The following is a 27,856-nucleotide window of genomic DNA, read 5'->3' on the forward strand; positions in this document are numbered from 1 at the left end:
TGCCAACCATAACCTGTCCGCTAAAATCTCAGCTGGATCCTTTCCATTCCAGCCACATGCATTCCTTTCATGAGCAAGAATCACAGTGTTATTCACTCCTGATTATCTCGAAGTGCTTTCTCTGTCTCTATAAATGCCTTCTAATTCTCATGACTAGGTGCTTGGGTCTCCTCACCTATAACACACAGGCAATAGTACCTTCCTTGCCTGGTTCACAGGGTTGGATGTGAGGATGGAACATGCAAGTACTTTGTGATCTGTCGATGTTCAGGCTCAGGGACTAGGCAAGCCAGGCCTTTCTTCTCACACTTTCCTTCTGTCATTCTGGGTGCTTCAGCATAGGATGAGATGTGCAGAGTGATGAGGCCTCTTTTACCCTGGGCTCCACTGTCTAAGCCATCCCATCCCTTACCAACACGGCTGACTAGCTGCCTATCTGGTTTCTTTGCTGTCATTCTTAGGCCCAGGACAGTCCTATTTTTAATCTGAAGGCAGAGTGATATTTTGCTTTATTTTTTTTAATTTATTTTTTTTAGAGACGGATCTCAGTCTGGTGCCCAGGCTGGAATGCAGTGGCATGATCATGGCTCACTGCAGCCTCAAACTCCTGGGCTCAAGCAATGCTCCTGCCTCAGCCTCCCCAGTGGATAGAACTACAGGCACACACTACCATGTATCATTAATTTTTGCCATCATTTTTTGTAGAGACAGGATCTTGCTATGCTGCATAGGCTAATCTTAAACCCCAGGCCTCAAGCAATTCTCCCTCCTTGGTTTTCCAAAACACTGGGATTATAGGCATGAGTAACCATGCCCAGTCCAGAGTAATATTTTAAACACACCAATCAGACCCTGTCGTGCTGTAACTCTATGTATTCTCAACTGATTTAGAATCAAATACAGTTTTAATAGCAAAATACAACTTTAATCAAATTCAACTATTTTGAAGTAAATGTTTATCACAAAATGGACAAAGGCCCTAAAAGATGTGGCCTAGCTTCCGTCTCCAGAGATATCTCCTGCTATCCCTGACTCACCCTGCTCTACTTAGACTAGCCTTCCTGCTGGGCCTGTGACAAAACAACCACATAGCCTTTGTGCTTACTGTTCCCTCGGCCTGCAATGCCCTTCCCAGGTGCTACTATGGCTCCCATGCTTCATCTAGGACTTAAAACAGTCTACCCTATCCCCATCTCTCTTTACCCCCTAGAGAAAGTGTGAGAAAGCTCACACTTCAATCAGGGCTTACCGCAGCCTCAACAGTTCCTCTCCATTAGCCTCTTGAGTAGCTTGGACTACAGGACCAAACCACCATACCTGGCTAATTTTGTCTTTTTTGTAGAGATGGAATCTCACTATCTTTCACAGGCTGGTATTGAACTCTTGGACTCAAGATATCCTCCCACCTCAGCCTCCAAAAGTGTGGGGATTAAAGGAATGAGCCACCATGACTGGCCTCCAGCCTTTCTTTGAGTTATATGTGTGACTCTTTCTTTGAGTCTTGCGTTTAGAACATGCTTTATAGTAAGTGTAGTGCACTATTTTGATAAATCTTTTCTATTACACTTAGAACTATTTTCAAATCAAGGTCAGATCATGGAAAGTACTGGAGAAGTTTTCCTCTTCTTTGGTATAGGTTATATCTGGAACCCTTCAAGGGAACACTAAAAATCATGAAATCCAAACCACAAGGCCATCACACAGTCACCCAGCAAATGGCTTTGTAAAGTATTTCCATGCTAAAAAGAAGAAAACAATTTCTCTTTTATGTCATAAAGATATGATAATACTTTTATGCCACTGGACAATTTACAAGGCACTTTCAATATCTATTACCTTACCAGATACAGCTGATTCAAAAATAACATCCTAAGAACCAAAGTCTAAGTCTTAAACATTAGACTATAAATATTGACATGACACCAGAATATATTTAAAAAGTAATTAAGACAAAAATATGAATAAAAATGGAGCAAAAATGTCTCATTTTATATTATTAAACAACAATAACAGAAATGAAAGAGTACTACGGTGCCATGGCTTCAGAAAACATAATGAACATGCTGGAGTCTCCACAGGAAAAAGTGTTGAGGGTGTAACACTGGAAGTAACACTTTCTTCTCAACACACTTTGCAAAAGTTTTAATAAGAAAATACAAGAGTTCAACCAAATACAACTCCTTTGGAGTAATGATACATTACACAAAGTGTCCTCATTCTTGTTTCTCACTTAGAGCTGATGTGTCACACTTAGAGCTGATGTGTACCAGTTTCCTAAAGGTTGAATATTTTCTCCCACTATTTTTGGCCCTGAGAGCCTGCCTCCCCAGGGATATTCTAGCCAAAACCTTCTGAGGCTGAAATAGCCAGGCAATAAGGATCCCAGTAGTCCTTAGAACATAAGAAGAAATCCTTCTTGAGCCCATCTCCCAGAGAGGGATTTTGGAGGCTGAACCTGAAGACTTTATGTGACTCTCAGGCTTGCTCCAGCCAAAAGAGCACCCAGGGTGAGGGTTAGAAGGTCAAGGACCAGGAAGTCAAGGGTGCAGTGAGCTATGATCATGCCACTGAACTCCAGCCTGGGTGATGAAGTGAGAATCTGTCTAAAAAAAAAAAAAAAAAAATAGGTCAAGAAGGACAGAAAAGAGCAAACCCGTAACTCTGGGATGAGCTACTACAACCAAACAGGATGAAAGTCTACCTCCTCATAATCATAGAGTGACCAGAGTGAGGATAAAGGGTCTGTTTTTTTAACTTGAGCCATCATCTCTTGTGGAGGCAAATTTTCTGCATATAACTCCTAGCTAAACAAGAAAACCATAAAAAAAAATTTCCCACAGCTGATACAACCTTAATAGGGGCATTTTCTCTCATAGTAAATGAATTTTTATATTTTAGTAAAACTACCTATTTACTAAATAAAGATTAGTATGTTATGAGGCAAAGATTGGAACAGAAAGGGGGATGACTTGAATTATGGAAAGCATCCAGACAGGAGAAGATGGTCTCTTCATAAAAATATTTTTCCCTGTTTTACTCACTCAATACAACTAAAAACCCTCAACTTTATATATAAAACAACGTGAGAAGACACTGACAGGGCAACAGAAGGCACACTGGCTAGGAACCCCGCATCCTGAGGACCATGGTGGTGAGCTCCCAGGGTGTTCCTGTTGCCTTGGACATCCCAGACCTGGAGCTGAGGGCTGCAACCTGGAAAGGGCAATGAGCACAGACAGAAAAAGTCTCAAGAGGAGCCTGCTGTCTCTGACCAAACGGCCAGAAAGGGCAGCCCAGCAAGGCACTATACTTTGAAACAGTAACACCTTTCCCCAGCCAAATGCCTGAAAAGGCCAAGTGGGGAGTCCAGGCTTCCACACTCAAAATACTATAATGAGGTGCCCCAAATACCCTACTGAGTTGGGGACAGAAAAGGCCCAATAAGGAGCCCATATTTCATCCCTACCCAGATGTAATGAAGAAAGCCTAGTGGAGAGTCAAAGCTCTCACCACTACTCAGCAGTACGGAGGACATCCCCAGTTGTGTCCGTGGAGGCCATGTGTGGAGCTAGATATCCCACCCCTGCCCAGCAGTAATGAGGAGCCCCCAATAACCTCAGATGTGAATGTAGGCTGAGTGAGCAAACTAGAGTTTTACCCCCACCTGCCAGTACTGAGGCAGCACTGCCACCTCTTCCTTGGCCATAGGGTTCTGAGAGGAAGCCAGTGAAAGGAGGTTTTAGTAAGATCCAGAGTTTTATAACATCATAAAAAAAATATATCCAGGATTCAACTGAAAATTACATGTCTTAGAAGAACCAGGAAGATTCAAACTGCAAATAAGACAATCAAAAGCTACCAATACCAAGATGACAAGAGATGTCAGAATTATCTGACAAAGCTATTAAAGCAGTCATCATAAAAATGTTTCAATGGGCAATTATGAACACATTTGAAACAAATGAAAAATGTATAAAGTCTCAGCAAAGAAACAGAAAATAACAACAAATAAATAGAAGATATAAAGAATGAAATAGAAATTCTAGAATAGAGAAATAAATAACCAAAATAAAACTACAGTTGATGGGCTCAGTGGCAGCATTAATGAAACAATGGAAAACTGACATTAATGAGACAAAGACAAAGTGAACTGGAAGACAGAACAATAGAAATAACCTAATATGAAAAACAGAGAGAAATGGACCAGAGAGAAAAAAGAAATGAGAAGAACCTCACAGACCTATGGGACTATATAAATGATCTAAAAATTATGTAAATGGAGTGCTGCCGGAAGAGAAGAAAATGTAGGGCTGAAAAAGTACCAGGAGAAATTTTGTCTGAAGATATCCCAAATTTGGAAAAAGACATAAACCTACAGATACAAGAATCATAGTGAACATCAATCTGGATAAATTTTTTGAAAATCCACACCAAACACTTCTGGGAAATTTTCCAAAAAGGAAAATAAATAATTTTCAAAGCAGCCAGAGAAAAATTACACCTTACCTAGTGGGGCAGACTTGTCATCAGCATCTACGGAGAAATAAAAATTAGCAGAACATTTTTAAGTGCTGGATAAAAAAAATCTATCAGCCTAGCATTCTGTATCTATTGAAAGTGTTCTTCACAAATGAAGAGGAATTCAAGACATTCTTATATGAAGGGAGACAAAGATAATTTATCTCTAGCAAACCTACCATAAAATAGTGTTTAAAGAAAGTTCTCTAAAGTTCTTTTATAGGAAATTTTAAAAATTAAAAAAAAAAAAACACACAAAAAAAACAAGCATGGGTAAGGACATGGAGAAATCAGAATTCTCCTACCCGGACAGTGGGAATGTAAAGTAGTGAACCTATGGTGGAAAACTGTGGCAAGGTTTCTCAAAAAATTAAAAGTAGAATGTCCATATGATCCAGCAATTACATTTCTGCATATATACACCAAAAAACTGAAAGCATCAAACTGATATTTGCACACCCATGTTCATTGCAGTATTATTCACAATAGCCAAAAAATGGAAGCAACCCATTTGTCCATCAGCAGATGAATGCATGAACAAAATGTGGTTTCTACAGACAACGGAATATATTCAGCCTTAAAAATGAAAGAAAAAGTTGGATACATGCTACAACATGGAAGATGGATGATCCTTGAAGATATGATGCTAAGTAAAATAAACCAGTCACAAAAGGACAAATATTTTATGATTTCTCTTCCATGTGGTACCTAGAATAGTGAAAAAAAAAAAAAATCACCAAACAGAAAGTATAATGGTGGTTTCCAGGGGCTGGGAGGAGGAGGGAATGGGGAGGTAGTGTTTAATGGGTACAGACTTTCAGTTTTGCAAGGCAAAAATGTTGCTGTGCATGCTTGCTCCTGCCTGTAATCTCAGCACTTTGGGAGGCCAGGTGGGAGGATTGTGTCAGGCCAGGAGTTGGAAAATAGCCTGGGCAACAAAGAGAGACCCCATCTCTGAAAAAAATTAAAAATTACTTAAGTGTGGTAGAGGCTGAAGTGGGAGAGTCATTTGAGCCCAGAAATTTGAGGCTGCAGTGAACTATGAAGATAATCATTTCCTCTGTCCATTCTGTTTCACCACCAGCAATGCAACTCCATTCAAATACACATTTGTACTCTCAAGAACTAAATGAGGCATTTTTACTCCAGTTTGCTTTGTGTTTTAGTGGTTTCTCTGAAATAATTCTGTAAAGTCTCTCTTCTTTCTTATGTCAGCTTAATAAAGTCATTGTTCAATTAGCTTAATGCCCCACTATTAATGGGACAGAGATTTCCTTAGACATCAGAAACCAATAAATTTCCCAGTCTTTGCAAGAGGCTCTGTGTGCGTGTTGGGGAATGCCTTTAACACCTACCTGGGCACTTTAAAAATCTGCTAGCAAACTAAAAATCTTAAAAGAAGGAATTGAAAAATAAGATGTTCATAGAAGGCTTTGAAGAGTGGTGACACATTTCTGGAACATAGAAGGCCACACAGGCTTACGAAATATCTGAGAATGCCCTAAGCCCTCGCCTCTGACTAACTTTGAGGCTCTATGAGAGCGGAACATTACGTTTCTCTAGCGAAAAATGTCTGCAGAAATAAGAAAATGTATAGGAGTAGATTATTTAAACCAAGACTATGGCCTTATGATGAGGCCTTTTCAACTGCAGGTTTATTCTAATCCTTGGTTGCAAACCTTCATATGGCCTTTAGGCTTCAACTGAAATAAAAGTGCTTCCTTGGTCTTTCTCACTTGAAAAGTTCTGTACTCCATTTAATTTCCTCTAACTCTGAGAATTTGCCAGAAATTATTTCCGAATTCTAAAGTTTCTAAATGAAATTTTATAGCCAGAATTTCAGCCTTTCAGCTACTGATTTCAAATCAGCAATCATTTCAACAGATAAATTGCATAAAATATCAGGCTTGCCAAATGAATTTCCTAAACTGTCTGTTATTCTGTCTCTACAAATCTTTACAACTTTTATCAGTTTCCATAAAAATACATATTTGCATGTCTATGTGAGAGACAGATGGGTAACTGAGAGGAAACAGCAGAGACAGAAACAGATATTGACAAAGATTTGCAGTAGGTGCTATTTCTTAAAACTTTTAGTTGTTACAGTGAAACATTATTTGCAGATGAAAGGATTTACTATTTGAAAACTCCATGAAAGGTAACCCAAAATTGCTAAAATTATCAAAGAATTCAATCTTCCGTATTTACACGGATTTGGGGAAATACTCTTTCTATTATACTCATGTTAGAAAAGTAAACACATATATAAGTTTAGTGAACTATATTCCAGTATTTATGAAAAGTAAAAGATTATATACATTATGGTGCAGCCATTTTTATCTATAAAACCACCTTAAAGAAATAATATAAGAATATAAGATGTATGCAGATAGCAGCACTTGTAGTAAACAACAGTTCAAAAATAATCTAAACATCATTGAAGCTGGAAATAATTCTGAAAATATGGAATAGCCATTAAATAGGACATTATGAGCTACATTTCTTTATGTTACTTTTTAAAATATCTATATGTTACTGTACAACTGTCACCTCCAAATCAGCTATATTCTACATATACACATAAACACACATACACACATATTTCTGTTTGTTTATATTCAAATACATGTTCCCCTTTTCTTTGCCTTAATATGTCTGTACATCTGTGTGTGTCCCTGTATGTGTGTATTTAACCACTGGGGGAGAAAAGAATGGATAACCTTGGACAGACTGGCTAATTCAAGTTTATATCATGTCATTCCCTTTGGCTAAAGTGACCTTCTTTTCTTTTCTAACTGCATTTATACACATGCACATACATGCTAAAATAAACACATACACAACATATATATCCAACACATGCATATATATACATGTAATTATATTTTAATAGCCACGGGGGAAAAAAGAAAGTATACAAGCTAATCTGTCAAGAGATCATTTGCCTAGACAGGTAGATAGGAGTGTGAGATTAATAAAGCTCATGTTTTAATACTTTCAACATTTTTAAAAAATCTCACGCAATAATTTCTGATTTCTCATTTGAGGTAACAAAGCAAAATATGGCATTTATCGGGTGCTTTCCATTTCATATGACTACAGATAAAATGTAGCGTATGATCTTAAGATTGTGTTACAAACATAATTTTATTGGAAATGAAACAATAAATTTTCTTTCATACAGGGAAAATTGGAATGGATTTTGAAGGAAGGATACAATCAAAAGAGATAGGGCTCAGAGATGGCCTTCCTCCTATTAAGATAGGAGAGATAATGGTTGACACACAGGCAAGGAAACATCTGCATTTTTCACATGGGACTGAAGGACCTTGCTCTGCAATCTAGCAGCTAGACACTTCATCAGACTGGGATGAAACAAAGCTCATAGAAGGGTAGTATAGTGCCAAAGCCTTTGTGAACTGGGGTGGTGTCAATATCCTTTGGATCAACCAGAGGTTTCAAGGTAAAATTCTGCAAAATGGTGGTCAGGATTAAAAACAGCTCCATGCGGGCCAGGCCTTCTCCAGCACAAATTCTTTTTCCTAAAAATTACACACAAGATCATTACTCATTTAATTCTTCAGCTGAGTTAGTACACAGGGAGGCTGAAATTAATGTGGAATGAAGAAATATATTAATGAATGACTAATGAACCTACAACTTTTTCTATTTACACCCAAACCTGGTTTCTTTTCTATTCTTTAGTACATATTTCTGTGAATGTACTATATGAAAAAAATCTTTTCTGTCCATGCACATTGGAACTGCTGTGTTGCAGCTTGCCAGTGACATCTTTACACACACACACACACACACACACACAATCTATCCCAACTGGCATGATACACAACACTGTATCTACCTCTCCATATACTTCTGACCCTGGACTTGACAAATAGATTTATTTGTCCTTATCTGGATTCTAAAGGATAATCAATCTTGCCACATATCTGCTCTAAAAAAAATAGTCAAGAGCTTATTATTGCCAGGTATAAAAAGCAATGTCACCAAGTGGCCACAGGCAATTCTTAGGGCATCATTTCTTTCCACATCTTCCACCCAGTTCCCCTCACCTCAGCCATTACTAATGATTCACCACTCCCCAAAGAGATTGGCAATTTCAAGATTCTTCTCAGATTGCAGGTATTCTTCTATCTAGAATGGTCTCCTACTCTGCTCTGCCTGCCAATAGTCCCCATATTCTTTCAGATTCAGCTCAGATGTTATTTATTCTATGCAATCTTCTTTGATACATCAGGACATACAATTCACGCTCTCATCTGTTTTCCACAATATTCATTAATGCTTCTAATACACTACATTTCACATGAACTGTAAATTATTCATCTGTTTTACAAACTGGAGTAGAAACTCTTAAAGTAAACCCTTAGATCTTATAATACACACAGTAATACCCACTGTCAGGACAAAAGCTGGCCTGCAAGCCATGTGAAACAAATAGAAATGTTGAGCAGGCTCATGGTGCAATAGTGGACTCCAAAATACGAAAGGAGATAAGAAGTCACATAGCAATGGCTTTTTTGAGATTATCTCTGAGCAATGCACATAATCTTGAGAACACAACATCAAGGCTTGCTCTACACTTATTTTCCTATATAATTAAACAGGAACAAATCTCTTATTTTTGTCTCTGTTTCAGTTATTTCTGTTGGAAACATCTTCTACCCTCCTATCCTCCTCCTACTTCTTTGAAGTGTGCTGAATATTCTCCACTTCTTCCTCTTTCCAGATCCATTTTGTGTTTATCTCTTGTGCCTTTCTAGTCCCAGGAAACTGACCTCTAAGAACTGCATTAAACCAGGAGGTAGTACCTTTCTGGGTTCTGGATACATTCAGAGGCTCAAATGTTGAAAAGTTCAGAGTATTTGTTCCCTCCATCCTACCCTGTCAGGCTAGTTTAACAGTGGCAACATCCCTCCACCTAAGACGCTTCTCTTGATGAGGAATCTGCTCATTATTCAGGTGCCAGCAACACTCTCCTTCTCTTGAATCTTTTGATCTAGGATTGTAACATCTTCTTGCTGATGTTAGTCCTGAGTTCTTCCCCACATTTTGTTACTCCCCTTGTTTGGCCCACACCTCTCAAAACCATCTCTTTATTAAATTCTCTTTTATTAACTTTTTTGACATTGCTGCACGTCTCTTTCCAGGACCATCAAAAATTGAGGGAAGATACTCAAATGTGATTTATTGCAAGAAAATTTCACTTACTTTCCAACTATTCTGCCCCTATCCCTTTCAAATAAATCATCTGAATCTCTCTCTCTCTCTTTCTCTCTCTCTTGCTCTCGTTCTCTCTCTCTCCCTCCCTTTCTCTGGACTCCCAAAGAAACCTCAAGCATAGCATTTGTGATCTTGGAATTTCATTGCCTGTTCATTGGTTTTCCCTTCTCTTAGAGAAAAGATCTAATACTTACTCACATTTGTATGCCTGACCTGAGCATAGCATTGCCATATGTAAGGTACTCAGTGAAGTTTATTGAGTGAACTGGCTTCTCAGGGTAAATGAGAAAAGTTTTACTAGAACTGGACTTCTAGGAGGAACTTTTAATGACCTACGTAGTGGACCAGGAAGCAGAATCTATGAACGCAGTCACCAGTCCCATGAGAAATAACCGTCTTTGGGAGTGGTGCCTCTGACCTTATGCAAATGGCAAATTGTTCAGCCCAGAGCAGCCTCCATGCAGAGTCCTTCCTTATCTTACATGACCCCTGATGTGAACATAAAAAGCTTGCTTGCCTGCTGAAAAAGCCATGAAATAATCACTCTTTTTAAAGTTGCCACTTTCGTCCAGGAAGTGGCCAGGGTCAAACTTCTCTGGATTGGGAAATTCCTTGTCATCGTACAGGACAGAAGTCAGATCTGTTAAGATTGTTGTGCCCTGAAAGAAAAAAGATAAACCAGATCAAAATACAGTGTTCATGGGATGCAAAAGCCATGGATAGGAAAGGCCAACATTTTGTATGCATGAATTCTGCAGGGCTGACTATGGGACTTGAGTATATGTGCATTTTAATATCTACAAGGAGTCCTGCAACCAATTCCCCATGAATACCAAGGGATGACTTTAAATTAAAACCTGTATAAACAGACAAAGAAGGTGATCATATAACGATAAAGGGGAATTTCTTCAAGTGGGTATAAAAATTATAAATGTACATGAACTCAACATCAAAGCACTTAAATATATGAAGCAAATATTAATAGACCTAAAGGAAGAAATAGACTTCAAAACAATAATAGTAGAGAACGTAATACCCTATTTTCAGCAATAGACAGATCAAACAACAAACAGTGGTGTTAAACTGCTCTTTTGACCTGACTTAGCAGGTATGCGCAGTACAGTCCACCCAACAGCTACAGAATACACATTCTTCTATACAGCATATGAAACATTCTCCAGGATAGATCGTATGGTAAGTCACCAAACAAGTTTTAACAGAGTTTTAAACTTAAAATCAAATCAACTATTTTTTTCTGAAAATAGTACAATAAAACTAGCAATCAAGAAGAACAGAAAATATACAAATACCTAAAAATTAATTAACATGCTTATAAAGATCCAATGAGGTAATGAAAAAATTAAGAGGAAATATTTAACAATTTCTTGCGACTAATGATAATGGAAGTACAACATACCAAAAATCTATGAAATACAGTAGAATCAGTACTAACAATGGAGTTTAAAACAATTAACCGTTACATCAAAAAAGAGAATAATCTCAATTAACAATCTAACATTGAAACTTAAGAAACTATAAAAACCAAAAACAAACCAAATCCAAAATAAGTAGAAGGACAAAAATTGTAAATATTATTGAATAAATCAATAAAATACGAAATAGATATAGAAACTAAAATACGAAGAAGTCAATGAAAGAAAGTTTAGGTTTTCTTGAAATGATATACAAAACTGACAAGCCCTTAGCTAGACTATGAAGAAAGAGAGAAGACCAAAATAAGTAAAACGAGATATGAAAAAGAGGCCATTACAACTGTACCACAGAATTGCAAAGGATCATTAGAGACTATTATGAAGAAATATATGCTTACAAATTGGAAAATCTAGAAGGAATGGATAAATTTCTGGACTCATATAATGTACCAAGATTGAATCATGAAGAAATAAAAAATCTGAAAATGATAATAGTTGAATAACAAATTAAATCAGTAATAAAAATCTCCCATCAAAGAAAAGCCAAAGACTATTATTTTTGGCTTCACTGCTGAATTCTACCAAACATTTAAAAACACTCCAAGAAAAATTCTTTTGAAATTCTTCTGAAAAATTGTAAAGGGGGAAATCCTTCCATAATCATTTTATGAGGTCATGATTCCCCTAATACCAAAGACAAAACAAGAAAAGAAAACTGCAGGCCATTATCTCTGAAGAACATAGATGCAATACAAGTAGGCCCAGTGTGGTGGCTCACGCCTGTAATCCTACCACTTTGAGAGGCCGAGGTGGATCACCTGAGGTTGGAAGTTCAAGATCAGCCTGACCAACATGGAGAAACCCCATCTCTTCTAAAATTAGCCAGGCATGGTGGTGCATGCCTGTAATCCCATCTACTCGGGAGGCTGAGCCAGGAGAGTAGCTTGAACCCAAGAGGCAGAGGTTGCAGTGAGCTGAGATCATGTCATTGTACTCCAGCCTAGGTGACATAGCGAGAGTCCATCTCAAAAAAAAAAGTGACTTGGGTGCTGTTAAAGGCATTCAGTTCCAAATGCAAATGGAAAAAGTTTCAAAAATTTGCAGGCTGACAATGCAATAGAAAAGAAAATAAAGAAAATCCCATTTCTGGGGAGAAATTCAAGCTGGCTGCAGAAATTTGCATAAGTAACAAGGAGAAGAATGTTAATCACCAAGAAAATGGGGAAAATGTCTCCAGGGCATGTCAGAGATCTTTGTGGGAGCCCTTCCATCACAGGCCTGAAGGGCTAGAAGGAAAAAGTGGTTTCATGGGCTGGGCCCAGGGTCTCAGTGCTATGTGCAGCCTAGGGTCTTGATGTCCTGCATCCCACATGTGGCTGAAAGGGGTCAACATAGAACTTTGGCTATGGCTTCAGAGGGTGCAAGCCTCAAGCTTTGGAGACTTCCAAAGGGTGTTTAGCCAGAACTTCTACTAGGGCAGTGCAGAAGGGAGATGTGGGGTGGGAGTAACTATACAGAGTCCCTACTGGGGCACCAGCTAGTGGAGCTGTGAGAAAAGGGCCACCATCTTTCAGACTCCAGAATGGTAGATACACTGACAGCGTGCACCATGTGCCTGGAAAAACTGCAGACACTCAACACCAGCCCATGAAGGCAGCTGGGAGGGAGACTGCACCCTGAGAAACTACAGGGGCAGAGCTGCCCAAGACTATGGGAACCTATGTTTTGCATCAGCATGACTGGAATGTGACACATGGGGTCAAAGGAGATCATTTTGGAGCCTTAAGATTTGACTGCCCTACTGGATTTCAGACTAGTGTGAGGCCTGAAGCCCTTTTGTTTTGGCCAATTTTCCCATTTGGAATGGCTGGATTTGCCCAGTGCCTGTACCCCCATTGTATCTAGGCAGTAACTAACTTGCTTTTGATTTTACAAGTTCATAGGCAAAGGGACTTGCCTTATCTCTTACGAGACTTTGGATTGTGGACTCTTGAGTTAATACTGAAATGAGTTAAGACTTTGTGGCACAGTTGGGAAGGCATGATTGCTTTTGAAATGTGAAGACATGAGATTTGGGAGGGGCCAGGGACAGAATGATATGGTTTGGCTCTGTATCCCCAGCAAAATCTCATCTTGTAGCTCCCACAATTCCCACGTTTCATGGGAGGGACCCGGTGGAAGATGATTGAATCCTGAGGGTAGGTCTTTCCCATGTTGTTTTTGTGATAGTGAGTGGGTCTCATATCTCATGGTTTTAAAAAGGAGATTCTCTGCACAAGCTTCCTCTTTGCCTGCTGCCATCCATGTAAGATGTAACTTGCACCTCCTTGCCTTCCACTGTGATTGTGAGGCCTCTCCAGCAATGTGGAATTGTAAGTCCAATAAACCTCTTTCTTTTATAAATTGCCGAGTCTCAGGTATGTCTTTATCAGCAGCATGAAAACAGACTAATACAAATGGATTTCAAAATGCTAATAGAGAGGTTCTTGAACACTCTCATCACAAATAAATAATAAATGTTCAAGGTGATCGAGATACTAATTACCCTGATTTAATCATTACACAACTCATACATGTTTCTAAACATGATGTTCTTCTCCAAAAATATGAACAATTATTAGGTGTCAATCATAAATAAAAGAGAATTGATCATGCTCACAGGCTGATAAAAAGGAGCCAGGAAGAAGGGAGAAGATGAAGAGGAAGGAAGAAGAAATAATTACTTAAGGAAGATAATTGAAAAAGTAAGAGAGAAGGGATCCGTGCCACAGTTAAAACAGCTTATAGTAGAACAAAAGAAAGCCCATCTGTCACAGCAACTGACATGAAAGAGAATCAAAGGTTGTAAATGTAGCCAAGTATGTAAATCTAATGGAAAGCGTTAGAGGAGTCCACTTCCAGTGACTAATTTTTCTGTGAGATGGAAGAGCAGGTCACCTATTAAAAGTAAGATAATGAAAGGTTGAGAAGAGTTCAAGGTTGAAAGTCATTGTGGAGTATGGTGAAGCAAGTTGAGTTAGATTATAAAGCAGGATTGTTGGGTAAGATTGACAATACTTTTGGCATTGATAAAAATTAAACCACCACATTTGGCATTGATGATAACAATATCAACCTGCTGGGCTGCATGGTCCTTTCCAGCACAGGTCAGTAGCCAATAATCAGGCAGGGAGGAAGGAGACTTTTATGTTGGACTTTTCACAAGTAAGTCATAGGGACAGTAGAGAAGGGGTGGGATATAGGATACAGGTTAATTGGTAAGAGTAATAAAACATAAAATTGAAAGGAAGGGACAGGATAGCACACTGGGCTAATGGACAGGCAGAGTGTGGAGCTATCAAAGCATGGAAGATCCTGTGGGAGTCTAGGCACTATCATATTTAGAAACTTGTATCAAAAACTAGAGGGAAAGAAGTATGTGGTTACAGGGTAGAATGCCTGAGTTATGAGTGTGCCATACCTGTAGAAGATTAGGCAATCTACAGTTCTACTGCTATGATATTTGATTGCCTAAGACACCTAAGGAAGGGTATAGACATAATATCTCTCACCTTTGGAATAAGATATTCTCTAAACCGAATGTCTTGAGTCACTGCATGGGGCACACTGATGGGGATGAGGTCAATATATCTCTGGATCTCATGCACCACAGCATCCGTGTAGGGCATCCGGCTTCTGTCCTGCATGCAGACACTTCGGTTTTTGCCGACCACATGATCAATTTCTTCCCGCACTTTAGCTGGCAAGGCAGGAGTCAGAATTTATGAGAAGAAAAAAACTTGAAGTACCATTTGTAGGATCCCTTCATCATTGTCCCATTGTAGTTGGAGATAGGACAATGACGGAAAATTATGTGTCACTACCTCCATAAGAGAAAAAAAAGGACACACAGTTTACGTTTCTTGGGCAAACTGAAAGCGCATTAGACACAGGTATGCAGGTATGAAATACAATTGCACCATGACGTTCAATCCTCAACTTTGATTCCCTACTCTGTGTACTTTTTCTTGACAGACTCAGAGATCTGGGATCCTGAAGAATCACTGAAGACCTTGTAGTTTAACCATTTTGTGTATTTCAATTTTATCTTAAATATTTAAGTTTCAGTAATCTAAGAAGTACACAGTGCAGTTCAGGAAATGAGATATTAACTTGATTCAGCACAAAAACTTAACAAGTTAAAATTTATTCAGAAGGTATTCATAATATAGGACAGACACACTGCACTCTTCATTATATTACTTTATAATTCTTCAAAAAACTTCTATGTGGTAGGTATAATTTCATGTACTTTACAAAGAAACAAGTCCAGAGAAGTAAATAGTTTCCTAAGGATGCTCAGGGAATATGTGGTCTTTCCCATATTATCCCCCTTGAACAGATAAGGGGTCACAGATATGGAGAGTAATCATGTGTCTGCAGGTCAAGCCAGCCACCTATTAGTAGAATCAGAATTCAAAACCACTGCTATTGAAGTCTACAGCTCATTGTTCAAAATAACAATGCCACACTGCTGCATCTGTTCCAAACCAAATCAAGAATCCTATACCATCGCAGGGAGAATAATGGCCTCTGCTTTTCAAATCTCTATCATTATTTAAACATTTTATTCTCCTTTTATGCTAGGAACTAATTTGAATTGAATCCACCCAGTGGTAGGTAGATGTACTAATGATGAGAAATTTTGTTGTACCTTGTGTTGGCAGGTAAACTGTGGGGTGGTTATCAGTATTTTCTGTCCGTTTCTACCTGAAATTTGATCCTGCCCATCATCTGTGATCATACCTGAGATCTCAGGGTGCTTCAGCAGGAGCAACAGTCCATATCTCATTGTAGTGCTTGTTGTCTCTGTTCCTGCACTAAACATATCCCATATAGTAGCAACCAAGTTGTCCATGGTAAATTCAGACTCTTTATTGTGTTTTTCCTAGCAATGACATGTTACAATTACTTAATAAAAAGCTTTTCAAGTAACACAATACTATTCAGTACAACATCAGTACCTGGCCAATTAAGCCAGACTTTAGAATGTGCTATGGGTGAAGATAATATTAGGTGAACTGTTAGAATTGCTTCAAATTTAAAATAACATCGGACTCACAAATATTCAAGTACTTTCTGATTCTTCAATTTCTGACCCACTAGAGCCAGTCAGTTCCTTCGTAGTTTTTTAAACATACTTTTGATTAAGTCATCACTGCTAATCACTGTCAACTCTAGCATCTATTGTCTATTTCATCATATCTAATTTTTCATTCAAGTTTCTTGAACTAATTACACCCAAACTACAGCAGTATTTACAACTCCATCAGTCATTACACCCAAGACTGCTCTTCAATTACAATCATTAGAGCCTCTTTGAAAATTTCACAAACTTGATTACTGTACTCATCATCTCCTGGATCTATTTTCTCCTCCCTGTTTAACTAAGTCAGAGTTTCTCAAACCTACCTCATCTGTAAATGAATATATCTTAGAGATTGCCAAAAAGTAAGCCTGTCTGGGTTTCTATCCATTCCTGTGTTCCCTCATTTGTTACATCTTCTCTTCATGGAACCATGATATGTTATCATCAGTCTTGAATGAATGTGTGCATGTGTGTGTTTGCATGTTTTGATCAGCCCCCAGATAAGGAATCAGCTTTAACATGGTAAACATAAAACCTAAGTCTCTTTGGGTGAGAACTTAGAAATATCCAGAGACATGCAATATGGCTTACACAGGTAATATGTTGCATAAACAATTAATACACTTTAGGATATAGCATTTGTTTTCATATCTCAGTTTCACCGGGAAAATCAAAGCATATCAATGAGTCACGACACCCATAAAGATAAAGTAGCTAATCAGAATTACATTGTACCTTTTCCATTCGAATCAGAAAATAGTCAATAAAGTCTCGAGGGTTATTGATGTCCAGAGATTCCTGATGTTCTTTTACTTTCTCCAAAATAAAACTTCTTTGGAGAGCAAAATTTTTAAATATCACATTATGACTTCCTGGGAGAACCCGTAAAAAGGGGAAAGCATTGTAGAGCTGAAAGGAGGAAGAATCCATCATTAATTCATTCACCAAACACTGGTCCTTATCATTTATCAGACACTGGTTATATGCTAAGTAGATAAAGATGAATAGACATGCTTCCTGCACAGGAATGCATTCTGAATTTGAAGGAGAGAGCACTGAAAAAGTAGGCAGAGACAGTATGCACAGGTTACAAAGCAACTTCAAGGCCAATCACATTGATTTCCTAACCATAACTCTCTGAAGGAAGTCAAGAAATTACCCCTGTTGTCACCTCTCTTCAGATGAGCAAATTGAAGTTCATAAGGTTAATCAACAATTCGAAGACACCAAACTAGTGATCTCAGAGCTAATACCCTGTGTTTGCACCAGTATACACAATATATGTTTTACCAGGGGATAGTCTAAAAATTTTGAAGACTCATACTCATTTGTTGTAATGAGGAAATAGTACATCTGAAAGATTAAGAAACTGCCCAAATCACTTAGCGTATACATATATATAAAAAAACACAAACATACACATATACATATATATATATATATAATTTAAATATTACACCCCAAAGAATGTGCATATTTTCCTGACTCATGTTTTTGCTGGTCCTAGAGCTTACAGAACATGCTTTAATTTAGACAACACCCCAATGACCTAATACCTTTGGAACACATCCACATAATATATTCAGGCTTGTAGCTTAAATCAAACTAGATACAGAATCAGGAATCAGGAATTCTAGATTCTACATTTTGATGTTCATTTTCTTAGCTAGGCTATTTTGAAAAATATGCCTAATAGCTCTGGGTCAGTTTCCCATTCCAGTAAATAAGAGACATTAGACTATTTTTTCTCTAGGGTCCTTTGAAGGTAGGTCACATCAGGAACTTATGATCAGTATAGAATTTTAGTTGTTAGTGATTGTAAAACATAGGTTACTGACATTTTCTGACAGTGTACTTTAATAAGAAATACATCTTAAATCACTACCCTCTATATCTGACAATCTAAAAACAAACAAAAAAAGTTTCATCTAAACAAATCTTACTATAAATGTAGCACTCTGAGATTATGTATTTTTTTCTATTCTACCTTACTTCATATTTTCAATTTTATTGTATCACATTAGATTGATTTGATAACTCACTAATGTGTTGCAAACGATAGTTTGATAAGCATTGCTTTGGACATTTTTAAATAGGGCAGAGAGATGGGGTAGGCATGAGCTATAGATGAGCTAGAAAACTATTACACATTCTAAAAAGAACCTTGGCCTTACCTGTATCCAGGGGCTGCTCACAGTTTCAAAGTTTTCATTAAAATACTTCATCAAGGTTAGAAATTTCTGATCCCTGTAATCAAAACGATTCTGGAAAATGATGGAGCTGATGACATTGCAGGGAACACAACCCAGAAGAAAAGTGGGATCACAGGGAGATGCTACAAACAATGCCAGTCAGAAGTTAAAACACAATTTTCATATAAATCTAAAATTGACTGCTTAAAATAATTGGAAATGATTGACTTCTAAGATCTTCTAGAAATAAAACCTACCTGGACATGCCACCATTACAATAAACTTCAAATGCTTAAAATAAAATTTGCTGTATTTATCCAAATAAAACTGTCTAATCCAGTCCATTTTATTTGATAATTTTGCCCCAAGAAGTCTCCTATTTATATCATTTTCCAAAATGTTCTAATTCACAAGAAGGAATACAAAATAAAAAGAGGCCATTTAAAATATTTTTTAATGTATGGAATTTAATTATCAGTGTTGATACATCCTCATGATGTCAACAGAAAACTAAACAACTTAAAAAGAAAATCAAAATACTGAAGAAACTTGAAACACAACATGGAAAACAGAGTTGAAAAATTTGGTTGTCTTTTTTTGTAAAAGATAAAAATAATGAGAGAAATTGGAATTATAGTTACATATTTGAAAAACTACATTGTGGATAGAAATAGACTTCGTATATGCAATAAAGAGCATGGCTCCATTTTTGGATGTCTGATTGCTGGAAGTTTTATAAGACTCACCCTGAACTCTTCCCCTTGTACCCACATCTGGAAATGCTTTAAAAAAAATATGTAACAGTTCCTTCCATTAACACAAATAGGCAGTTTAAGCCACACAAGCCCTGACCTGCACACAGGAAACTTCAACCCAGCCCTAAACCCTAATTGCCATGAAAACCTCATGCCACTATCCTCCTGCTGCTCTTTCAGTGTCATTTTGGACCTGGTTGGGTGTCAGCCTGCTCTTCATTGAAAGCAATATTATGTGAGTAATAAACCTTTCATATCCTATTGGTGTTTGTGTCGAATCTTTATTGTAATCATCTAAACCAGATTTTGGATGATAGGTAGGTCCCTCCTGCCTCTGTGTGGTGACAACCACAACACCACAACTCTAGAAGGACAATGCAAGCTCAGATCAAAAATTAGAAGTTACTATGTAAATTAGCTCTGCTCAACCTGTGGAAATAACTTCCAACTGTTAGTGTTATTAGTGATTAAATGGGCTTCCCCAAGAGTGTGAGGTCCCTACAATGAAGTGGAATTAAGCAGATTTTGGACGACTAAAGGTCAGGGAGTTCAGAGAAGGCCATATTCGCCATGGGAAAAGTTGAACGAGTTAGTAACAAGTTCTGCTTCAATACAAATTAAGGATACAAATAATTTCACAGATAATATGTGCCAAAATTCAATATTCATTGCTTGACTAATTCTATTTCCAAATTTTATTCAAAGAAAGTAGTCAGAGATTTACAATAATTAGTATGGGTTTCACTCTTGTATATTAAGAGCAGGAAAAACTAGAATCAACCTATCTGGCCAAAACAGAGGATTAGTTAAATAAACTCTGGTGTGTCCAAAATAATGGACTACTGTACTATCCAGCTAATAATGTTCTTGAAAAACATTTAGTTAAACACATAAAAATATTCATTCAATACACGACATTATAAAACCACATATATCTTTTGATGTTACCCCTTGCTTGCCCTGCCTAGCCCTTTCTCTTCCACCTGCTCTCCCAGCCCTGCAGGTGCACACACACATCTACGCACTGCAGAGATCTGTGCTGCTGCAGTACCATCTCTTCATATCCACACTCCATTATGAGAGGTGAATGGCAGCCCCACACTTTGGGGGTAATTGGCAACCCCTGTATTGTTCTTAAACACTTTACTAGAAAAGTGACCTAATTTTTTAAGTGTATGTGGCCAAGACTCATAGCTGATTGCCAAAATCCATGTTCTTTTCTTCCTGTGCACAGAGTAAACCACAGTTTCCAGCTTCTCTGGCAGTTAGGTGTGGCCTTGTTACTAAGTGGCACACATGAGAGAAGTTATGTGTGCCACTTCTATGCCTGGTCTAAAGTATTTGCTTTTTAACTTGCTCTTTTCTCCTTCCTGTATCACACAGAGATATGAATCATTGATGATATTGAAAGATATTTGCTGAAGATATCAAAGCCCAATTAACCTGGTACCTAAAAAGACTGTTATTCCAAACACTTCACCTCCTAATTCTGTTATGTGAGCAAAAAGTAAACTATGATACTTCAGCCATCATCATATTTTGTAGTCTATTTACAATACCATTTGTTCTACCCAAACTATTAGTGTTAATTATATGAAGAAATAAACACCATTGGTTTTTTTTAATGCTTCCACCAGACACAAGGCTCCTCTTGAATTCGGTCTTCAATTGTTTTCTTCCCCATCCCATATTCCTCAAAACCATGAGAGAGAAACGCCGAATTTGCTTCCATCTTTCTCCATTGCTAAAAATAACTCCTGTCAACACAAAAGAAAAAACAGAGAGAGAAAATATTCTTCATTGTTATGAATACGAGCTGACAGTTCTCATCTCAGGAGATGATATTGACATTTCAGCAGGGATGTAAATATAATGGTGTCAGCTTCAGTGATTCCATTGAACTCTTCATCACACCTGCCTCCTCTTTGAACCTAAACTACTATTTAACGATCAGGATTCTTAATTTTGCATATTGCTAAACTATTCTTAATCCACCAGCTGCACTAAACCTCACAATAATTCTGTAAACTGAAGGCTTTGTCCCATTTTACGGGATGCTAAAAATCATAAAGGCAAAATGCTTGCTCATGATCCTGCAGCAATAAACATGGTGAGTCCTGGTCATAGCTTAAATTTTCAGGGCTGGCTTTTCAAACTGTACGTTAATTTTAAGAGAAATAACAAGAGGAGGGAATTATCAGGAGAATGTGAGACAGCACTTTTTCATTGGAAGATATCTCCTGATAATCATTTCTCAGATAAGGGGTACAGTCATTAAACAGACAGCTAGTCTCATTTCAACATTTCCCCTCTATTTGTTAAATCTCTACCCATGAAATATGGAAGGAAACATCAAAGAAGTTCAATATTAGGCTGCCAGAGTCAAGACCAGATCAAGGGGAAAAAATAAGCTCATACCAAAACGTTTCCAGGGAGCCTCTTAGAGAACAGTGCAGAAGAGGTCAGGACCCCATTCAGGTCATATCTAGAAGAAAACCGTTTGCCAGAACCCTGTGATCCACCAGAAGACTTGACAGTTTAAGGCTAGCTCCAAAAACAAATAAAAGAAATTTCCAGCACTTAATCAAAAAAGAACTTTTTCTAATATCAATTCTGATACATACTCATACTCTGATCATGTTTCTCCATGATCTTTTCAGAACATATGTTTACTTTATGCTTTGTCTTCTGTTGTATTCTAATAGTGCTCATGCTTTTTTAGAATCCTATTTCAAGGGGAGGATAGAAATACTCCAAACTGATGTGGTTCCATGCACACCATTCAAGTTTCCTAAAATAATCTCTGGGTATCCATGACTAAGACCCGGCAGCAAAATATTTGGTGAATAAGATAACTCAGTATATATCCCTCCTCTCTCTCATCTCTCTATTGTTTTTCTATTTTTTTAACTGACCATAATTTATGATGAACTTCTCTTTGTAACAAATTCGTAAAAAATTAGTAGCTAGATGGCTTGTTATCATTGAATTTAATGTTTAACAGGGACAGTGTGTCACTTTCACAGATTTTAAATATAGATTATTAGAAATGATCCTTTATAGAAAAATTATTCTTAGCCTCAGGTAGAAAATATGAAAAGTGTGTTTCATAAATTTTTTTAACACTTACGATTTCTCAATTTCTTCAAATTTTTCGAGTTTTTACAACTTACAAACCCACACACATACCCTAAAGGGAAGCATACCTAATCCTTGTGTAATTTTTTCTATCACTGGAAAACTCCCTCGGCCAGAAAATACTTCTCCCTGATCAATCAGTGCTTCCTTAATTGCTTCGTATCCATGTAACACCACAGTTGGCTTCATGCCAAAATAAACAGTGAGCACAGGGCCATAATCTTTTGCTAGCTGCAAAAAGAATAGCAGATGCAAATAAAGTGTAAATTTCAAAAATAAAATGTAGATAGCTTAGGGAAACATTTTTAAACTTGCCAGAAAGATGTTTTAATACTTCTCCACCAAGTATATAAAATTTAATTCTTTAGAATCAATTATTTGATAAGAAGAAAGTATTTGAATAGTAATTATCATCACTTTATTAGTAACAATTCTATTAGTGTTAGTATCAGCTTCAATATTTATTTCTTGTTCAGCCCCTACTATATCACAGGGGCTATATTATACACTTTGTTCCTATTATTTTATTAAATTTTTATGCCAAATTAATAATTGTACCAACTTTCTCCTATCTTCTTACAATTACAGTAAATTCTGTGTTTCTTCTTTGGGTTAAGGGAAGTCCATCTACTTTGCTTCATGTGTAGTCTAATAATTGTCCCTCATTGTTCATTCTTGATCATTTTTTTTTAGCACGAGACACTGCCATATTTTTATAATGCATGATAACATAGGAGTGTGGTCATACATATTTCCCAGCTTCACTCAAAGCTACATGCAGCCATGTGACTCAGTTTCCATGAACTCATGTAAGCACAGTGTTGTGATAAAATTCGACATTTGTGCATAACAGACAATTGCTTCCCCTTCATTTCTGCCTCTGCCCATGGGTTGAAATAATAGCATGGAGATGCCCCTACTATGACCATGCAAATGAGAAAAATAGTCTAGAGGCAGAAGATACTAGAACTACAAAGATTTTAAAAAAAAACAAAACTGGTTCTCTTAATGGCATCATGGAGGAGAGGCAAGCTGACAGCGAGCACCTAGACTTTCTTATGTGTGATAGAAATAATCTCCTATCTTCTTTCAGTATCATCTTCTGTAATATCAGCTTATGTGGTATCCTGAATGATATAGGACTTACAATATTTCAAATTTTCTATTGTAGAACTCCTTTTGCTGACCTAAAAATTCATACTACAAACTATAGTGACCTTTTCACAAGGAAGATGTTAACCTGACTGTCCTTTAAGCATGTTAATGGTATCACATTGCTCTTTTTTTCTTTCCATGTTTTTTGAGATGGAGTTTCACTCTTTTGCCCAGGCTGGACTGCAATGGTAGGATCTCTGCTCACTGCAACCTCCACCCCCCGAGTTCAAGCGATTCTCCTGCCTCAGTCTCCCAAGTAGCTGGGATTACAGGCATGTGCCACCATACCCTGCTAATATTGTACTGTTAGTGGAGATGGGGTTTCTCCATGTTGGTCAGGCTGGTCTCGAACTCCCGACCTCAGGTGATCCTCCTGCCTCCACTTCCCAAAGTGCTGGGATTACAGGTGTGAGCCACCAGGCTCGGCCCATATTGATCTTATGATAAAAACAAGTGTTTTTTACATCCTTGCACGGCCTGCATGTCTTCTCCCCTGCTTCCCTCTCTACTCTCAGCTTGTACCATATTCTTACTTAGTCTCTGAACTACAAACACTTTTGTCCTCTTTTCAGGGTCTTAGGGAGAGAAGTGTAAACCAAAAATAAAATTCAAAGCACCCCTCTCACCGCCAGCTGGCCCCAATCCCTTACCACCAGCAATTTAAACAGACTTCCTCTCTAGGCCAGGTCCCTCCAAATTTAACCTGAAAAACTGATTCATGCCATCATGGGAAGGGGGCATTGAACATGCCTCATTATGCCCTCTTCCGTTTTGGAATTCAACAAAAGCTGACCAACATTTAACATTAACACAGACCTTAACTCTGATAAGAAACAATTACCATCTATTCTCTCTGAAGACTGCTGCCTGGAAGCTTCATCTGAATGATAAAACCTTGGTCCCCACAACTCTTATCATAAACCAGACATTCCTTTCTATTAACAATAACTCTTTCAACCAATCGTCAATCACAAAATTTTAAACTCTGGATATCATGGAAGCAGCCCCTCTCCCACTGCTTCGAGTTGTCCCACCTTTCTGGGCCAAACCAATGTATATCTTAAATGTATTGACAGGAGTCTCATGTGTACATACTCAAACGTATAAATGTATAAAACCAAACTGTGCCGTGACCACCATGGGCACATATTCTCGGCGTCTCCTGACAGCTGTGTCGTGGGTCATAGTCACTCACATTTGCTCAGAATAAATCTCTTCAAGTATTTTGCAGTTTGACTCTTTTCATCAACAGAAGCAATTCTCCCCCAGATTGAAAACATGTGAAATTGGGTTTTGTTGATATCTGATATGTTTAATTCCTAATCATTCTTACGATTATCAGCTCCAACTTCAATTACTCAGAGAACCCTTTGCTGAATTCTCCTCTAACTGGTTAGTCCCTTGAAATTACATGGTCTCTTTCTACCATGTCCCTGTTACACAGTTTGTAATCATATCTTTACTTGCATTGTTGTTTCATAAATGTATTCCTATCCTCTAAACTGTAAGTTCCTTAATGATGGGGTCACTTTAAATTTTCTTTTGCCATTGAAACTCACATGCACCATGCAAGGAGGTATTTAATTACTTATAGAAAATGTGGTGTACTTAAGTAACCTGTGCAAAATCTTTCTTATTTACATCTTCAAGAAATGGAAATTAAAGCGAAGAGAGGTTTTAATCCTGCTTAAATCTGTGAATTTAAATAATCAATAGATGAGCTGGGGTGCTGACACAATCTCTTTCAATTCAAAGCCAAGGCATAGGAAGAATGAGCTTCTAGAAGCAGTATTCCAGTAACTGGCTTTCTTAAGAGAAAGACAGATTCCACATCATTCTTCAGGCTTTAGAGAGCAACTGCTATATAAACAACTTGGAGTAGAGAAGTTACTCATTTATTGAGAACTACAGTATGAATTATGAAAGATCTGAACCCTTAGTAATTCCCTTGATTTCAATTCATACATGCTTTATGAAAATGTGGTGCTGTGACACTGTAAATTAGTGCTTATTTAAAAAACTAAAAGCCGTTCCATTTTCACTAGCATTTACCAAAGAAGAGTTAAAGCAACCTGGATTACAATATCAACAAAGAATTTCTGCTCCTGGCAATGTCAACAATCATAACATGGATCAATGATCTTGGCAATGTTCCACTGGTGACAGGAATGACACATCTTGAGCAACTACTGCCATGTTGAACTGCTGATAAACTTTGATGTCAATAAGGAATTGTGAAAAACATTTTCTTCACAAACAACTGGGCTATCAACAATATACAATACAAGAAAACTTTGTATATAAGTTATATCTGATTCAAATATGCAAATGAACTCTTGTACTAATGACTGATGATGTATTGTTTAATCTACCAATGTAGAAATCTGACAATTTACATAATTGAAATGAGTTCCTATATAAATGGAAGCCCCCATATTCCTTGCATAAAATGAATTTCTCTTCAAAGGTTTAGCCTGTTAACTTCCTTGTTCTTTGTTCTCAAACTCAACTTTCTTGTTCTCCATGCCTCCTTGCCCGTAGTTACTTTCCCGTCAGCTCTAATCAATAACTCACCTCTGTTTACTTAGTTACCCACTCTGCACCCATTCCACTCTTTGAAACTTCATGGCCCACCACTGTAATTCCCATCTCCCTTCCCTTCCTTATTTAAGAAAATATTCACAAATAGCTAATCAGGTCAGCTTAGATTGTGTGGTCTGACCATAGTCCATGGGGTGAGTGATACAGAGGTAGAGACTACGTGGTAGAGATAAAACCTCCTTCTCTCCTTTGTTCACTATACTCTTGTGATCGTGATTGATGCAGGCAGCACCCTTCTGAAGAAGTAAATTGCCTTGCTGAGAAAACTTTTGCCTGAGTGCTAGTTTCACTTTGTGGCACCAAGCATTTATCTCCAACATTTCTCTTAGGTGACACAGTCTATAATTGCTTTATAGTTGAAACATCCGTTCTGGAGTAAATACTTATTTGCCTCAAACTTGCTGATTTCTTCATTTCCTTTGGATGTACCGATTGCATGTTCTTCTATATGTCTACATTATAAAGGCATATCTGGGTGTCTAATGGACACATCTCTATAAAGGCATCTCTTTAAAACTTGGTATCTGGGGACATATATTGCTTAGTTATGGGGATATCTGACTTACTCACTGCAGAAAACTAAAGGAAAATTAGTCATACTTACCATGCTTATGGATTTGCTGATGTTCTTAGTATTTAACTGTAGAATATTTCCAATAATGGGGAGAGGAGTTGGGCCAGGTGGAAGCTTCCCTTTGGCATAGCTTCGGTTCCACAGAGAAAGAAGAATCAGACAAGAAAGACAAATCACCAGGATGATGAAGAGATCCATTGCTGGGCTCTTTGAAAACGCAGTTGAAAGCTAAGAATCTAAAGATTTTGTAAACCAAAGTGCAAGCTCCTCACCAATTATGTACTAAGACTTTGAACTTTGGATGATTGATTTTTTTTATCTTTAGTACACCTTGAACTGCTGGTAGAAAAACAAAAATTAATTTAATATTGATTAGTTCTTAAGTTTAACCTAAAATTGTAACTAAATGATAACCCTCACTTCTGTAAAAGCAAGAAATAATAAAATCAAAATTAATAGAAAGAAGAAAATAATAAACCTCAGCACAGAAATAAATGCAATAGAGACTGAGAAGTAATTCAAAACATAAAAAAAAAAATTGGTATTTGAAAAGAAAAAAGAAAATTGATGAACTTTTAGCAAGAATACTGAAGTAAAAAGTGAGAAGGCTCAAATAAATAAAATCAGAGGTAAAAAAGAGACATTTCAGATAATATTAAAGAAATACAAAGGATCATAAGAAGCTGTTATGAACAACTATATGTAACTAACTTTAATAAAAGAATAATTGGATAAATTTCCAGAGACATACAACCTTCTAATATTAAATTATGAGGAAATAGAAAATATAACAGATAAATATAGAGTGAGAAAATTAAATCAGTGCAGAAAGCTATTGCATCAAAAGAAAGCCTGTAAAGGATTTTATTTCTCCTTCACTTGGCTGGATGTGAAATTCTGGGTTGGAAATTCTTCTCTTTAAGAATATTGAATATTGGCCCCCACTCTCTTCTGGCTTGTAGACTGTGTGCCGAGAGATCTGCTGTTAGTCTGATAGGCTTCCCTTTGTGGGTAACCCGACCTTTCTCTCTGGCTGGCCTTAATATTTTTTCCTTCATTTCAACTTTGATGAATCTGACAATTATGTGTGTTGGAGTTGCTATTCTCAAGGAGTATCT

General features: G+C 37.4%; 1 protein-coding gene across 1 annotated transcript; it reads right to left on the minus strand.

The window, feature by feature from the left end:
* Positions 1-7,367: 7,367 nt before the first annotated feature.
* Positions 7,368-27,028, minus strand: LOC126962036 (cytochrome P450 2C3-like). Its single transcript, XM_050802812.1, is given in 11 exon segments — positions 7,368-8,060; positions 10,280-10,421; positions 14,747-14,934; positions 15,981-16,122; positions 17,059-17,232; positions 18,498-18,658; positions 20,880-20,912; positions 20,915-20,959; positions 20,962-21,027; positions 22,477-22,639; positions 26,769-27,028. Coding segments are annotated over 11 exon segments (1,464 nt in total). The 5' UTR covers positions 26,937-27,028; the 3' UTR covers positions 7,368-7,878.
* Positions 27,029-27,856: the final 828 nt, after the last annotated feature.

Source organism: Macaca thibetana, chromosome 9, assembly GCF_024542745.1.
Source record: "Macaca thibetana thibetana isolate TM-01 chromosome 9, ASM2454274v1, whole genome shotgun sequence".
In the NCBI taxonomy this organism is placed as follows: Eukaryota; Metazoa; Chordata; class Mammalia; order Primates; family Cercopithecidae; genus Macaca; species Macaca thibetana.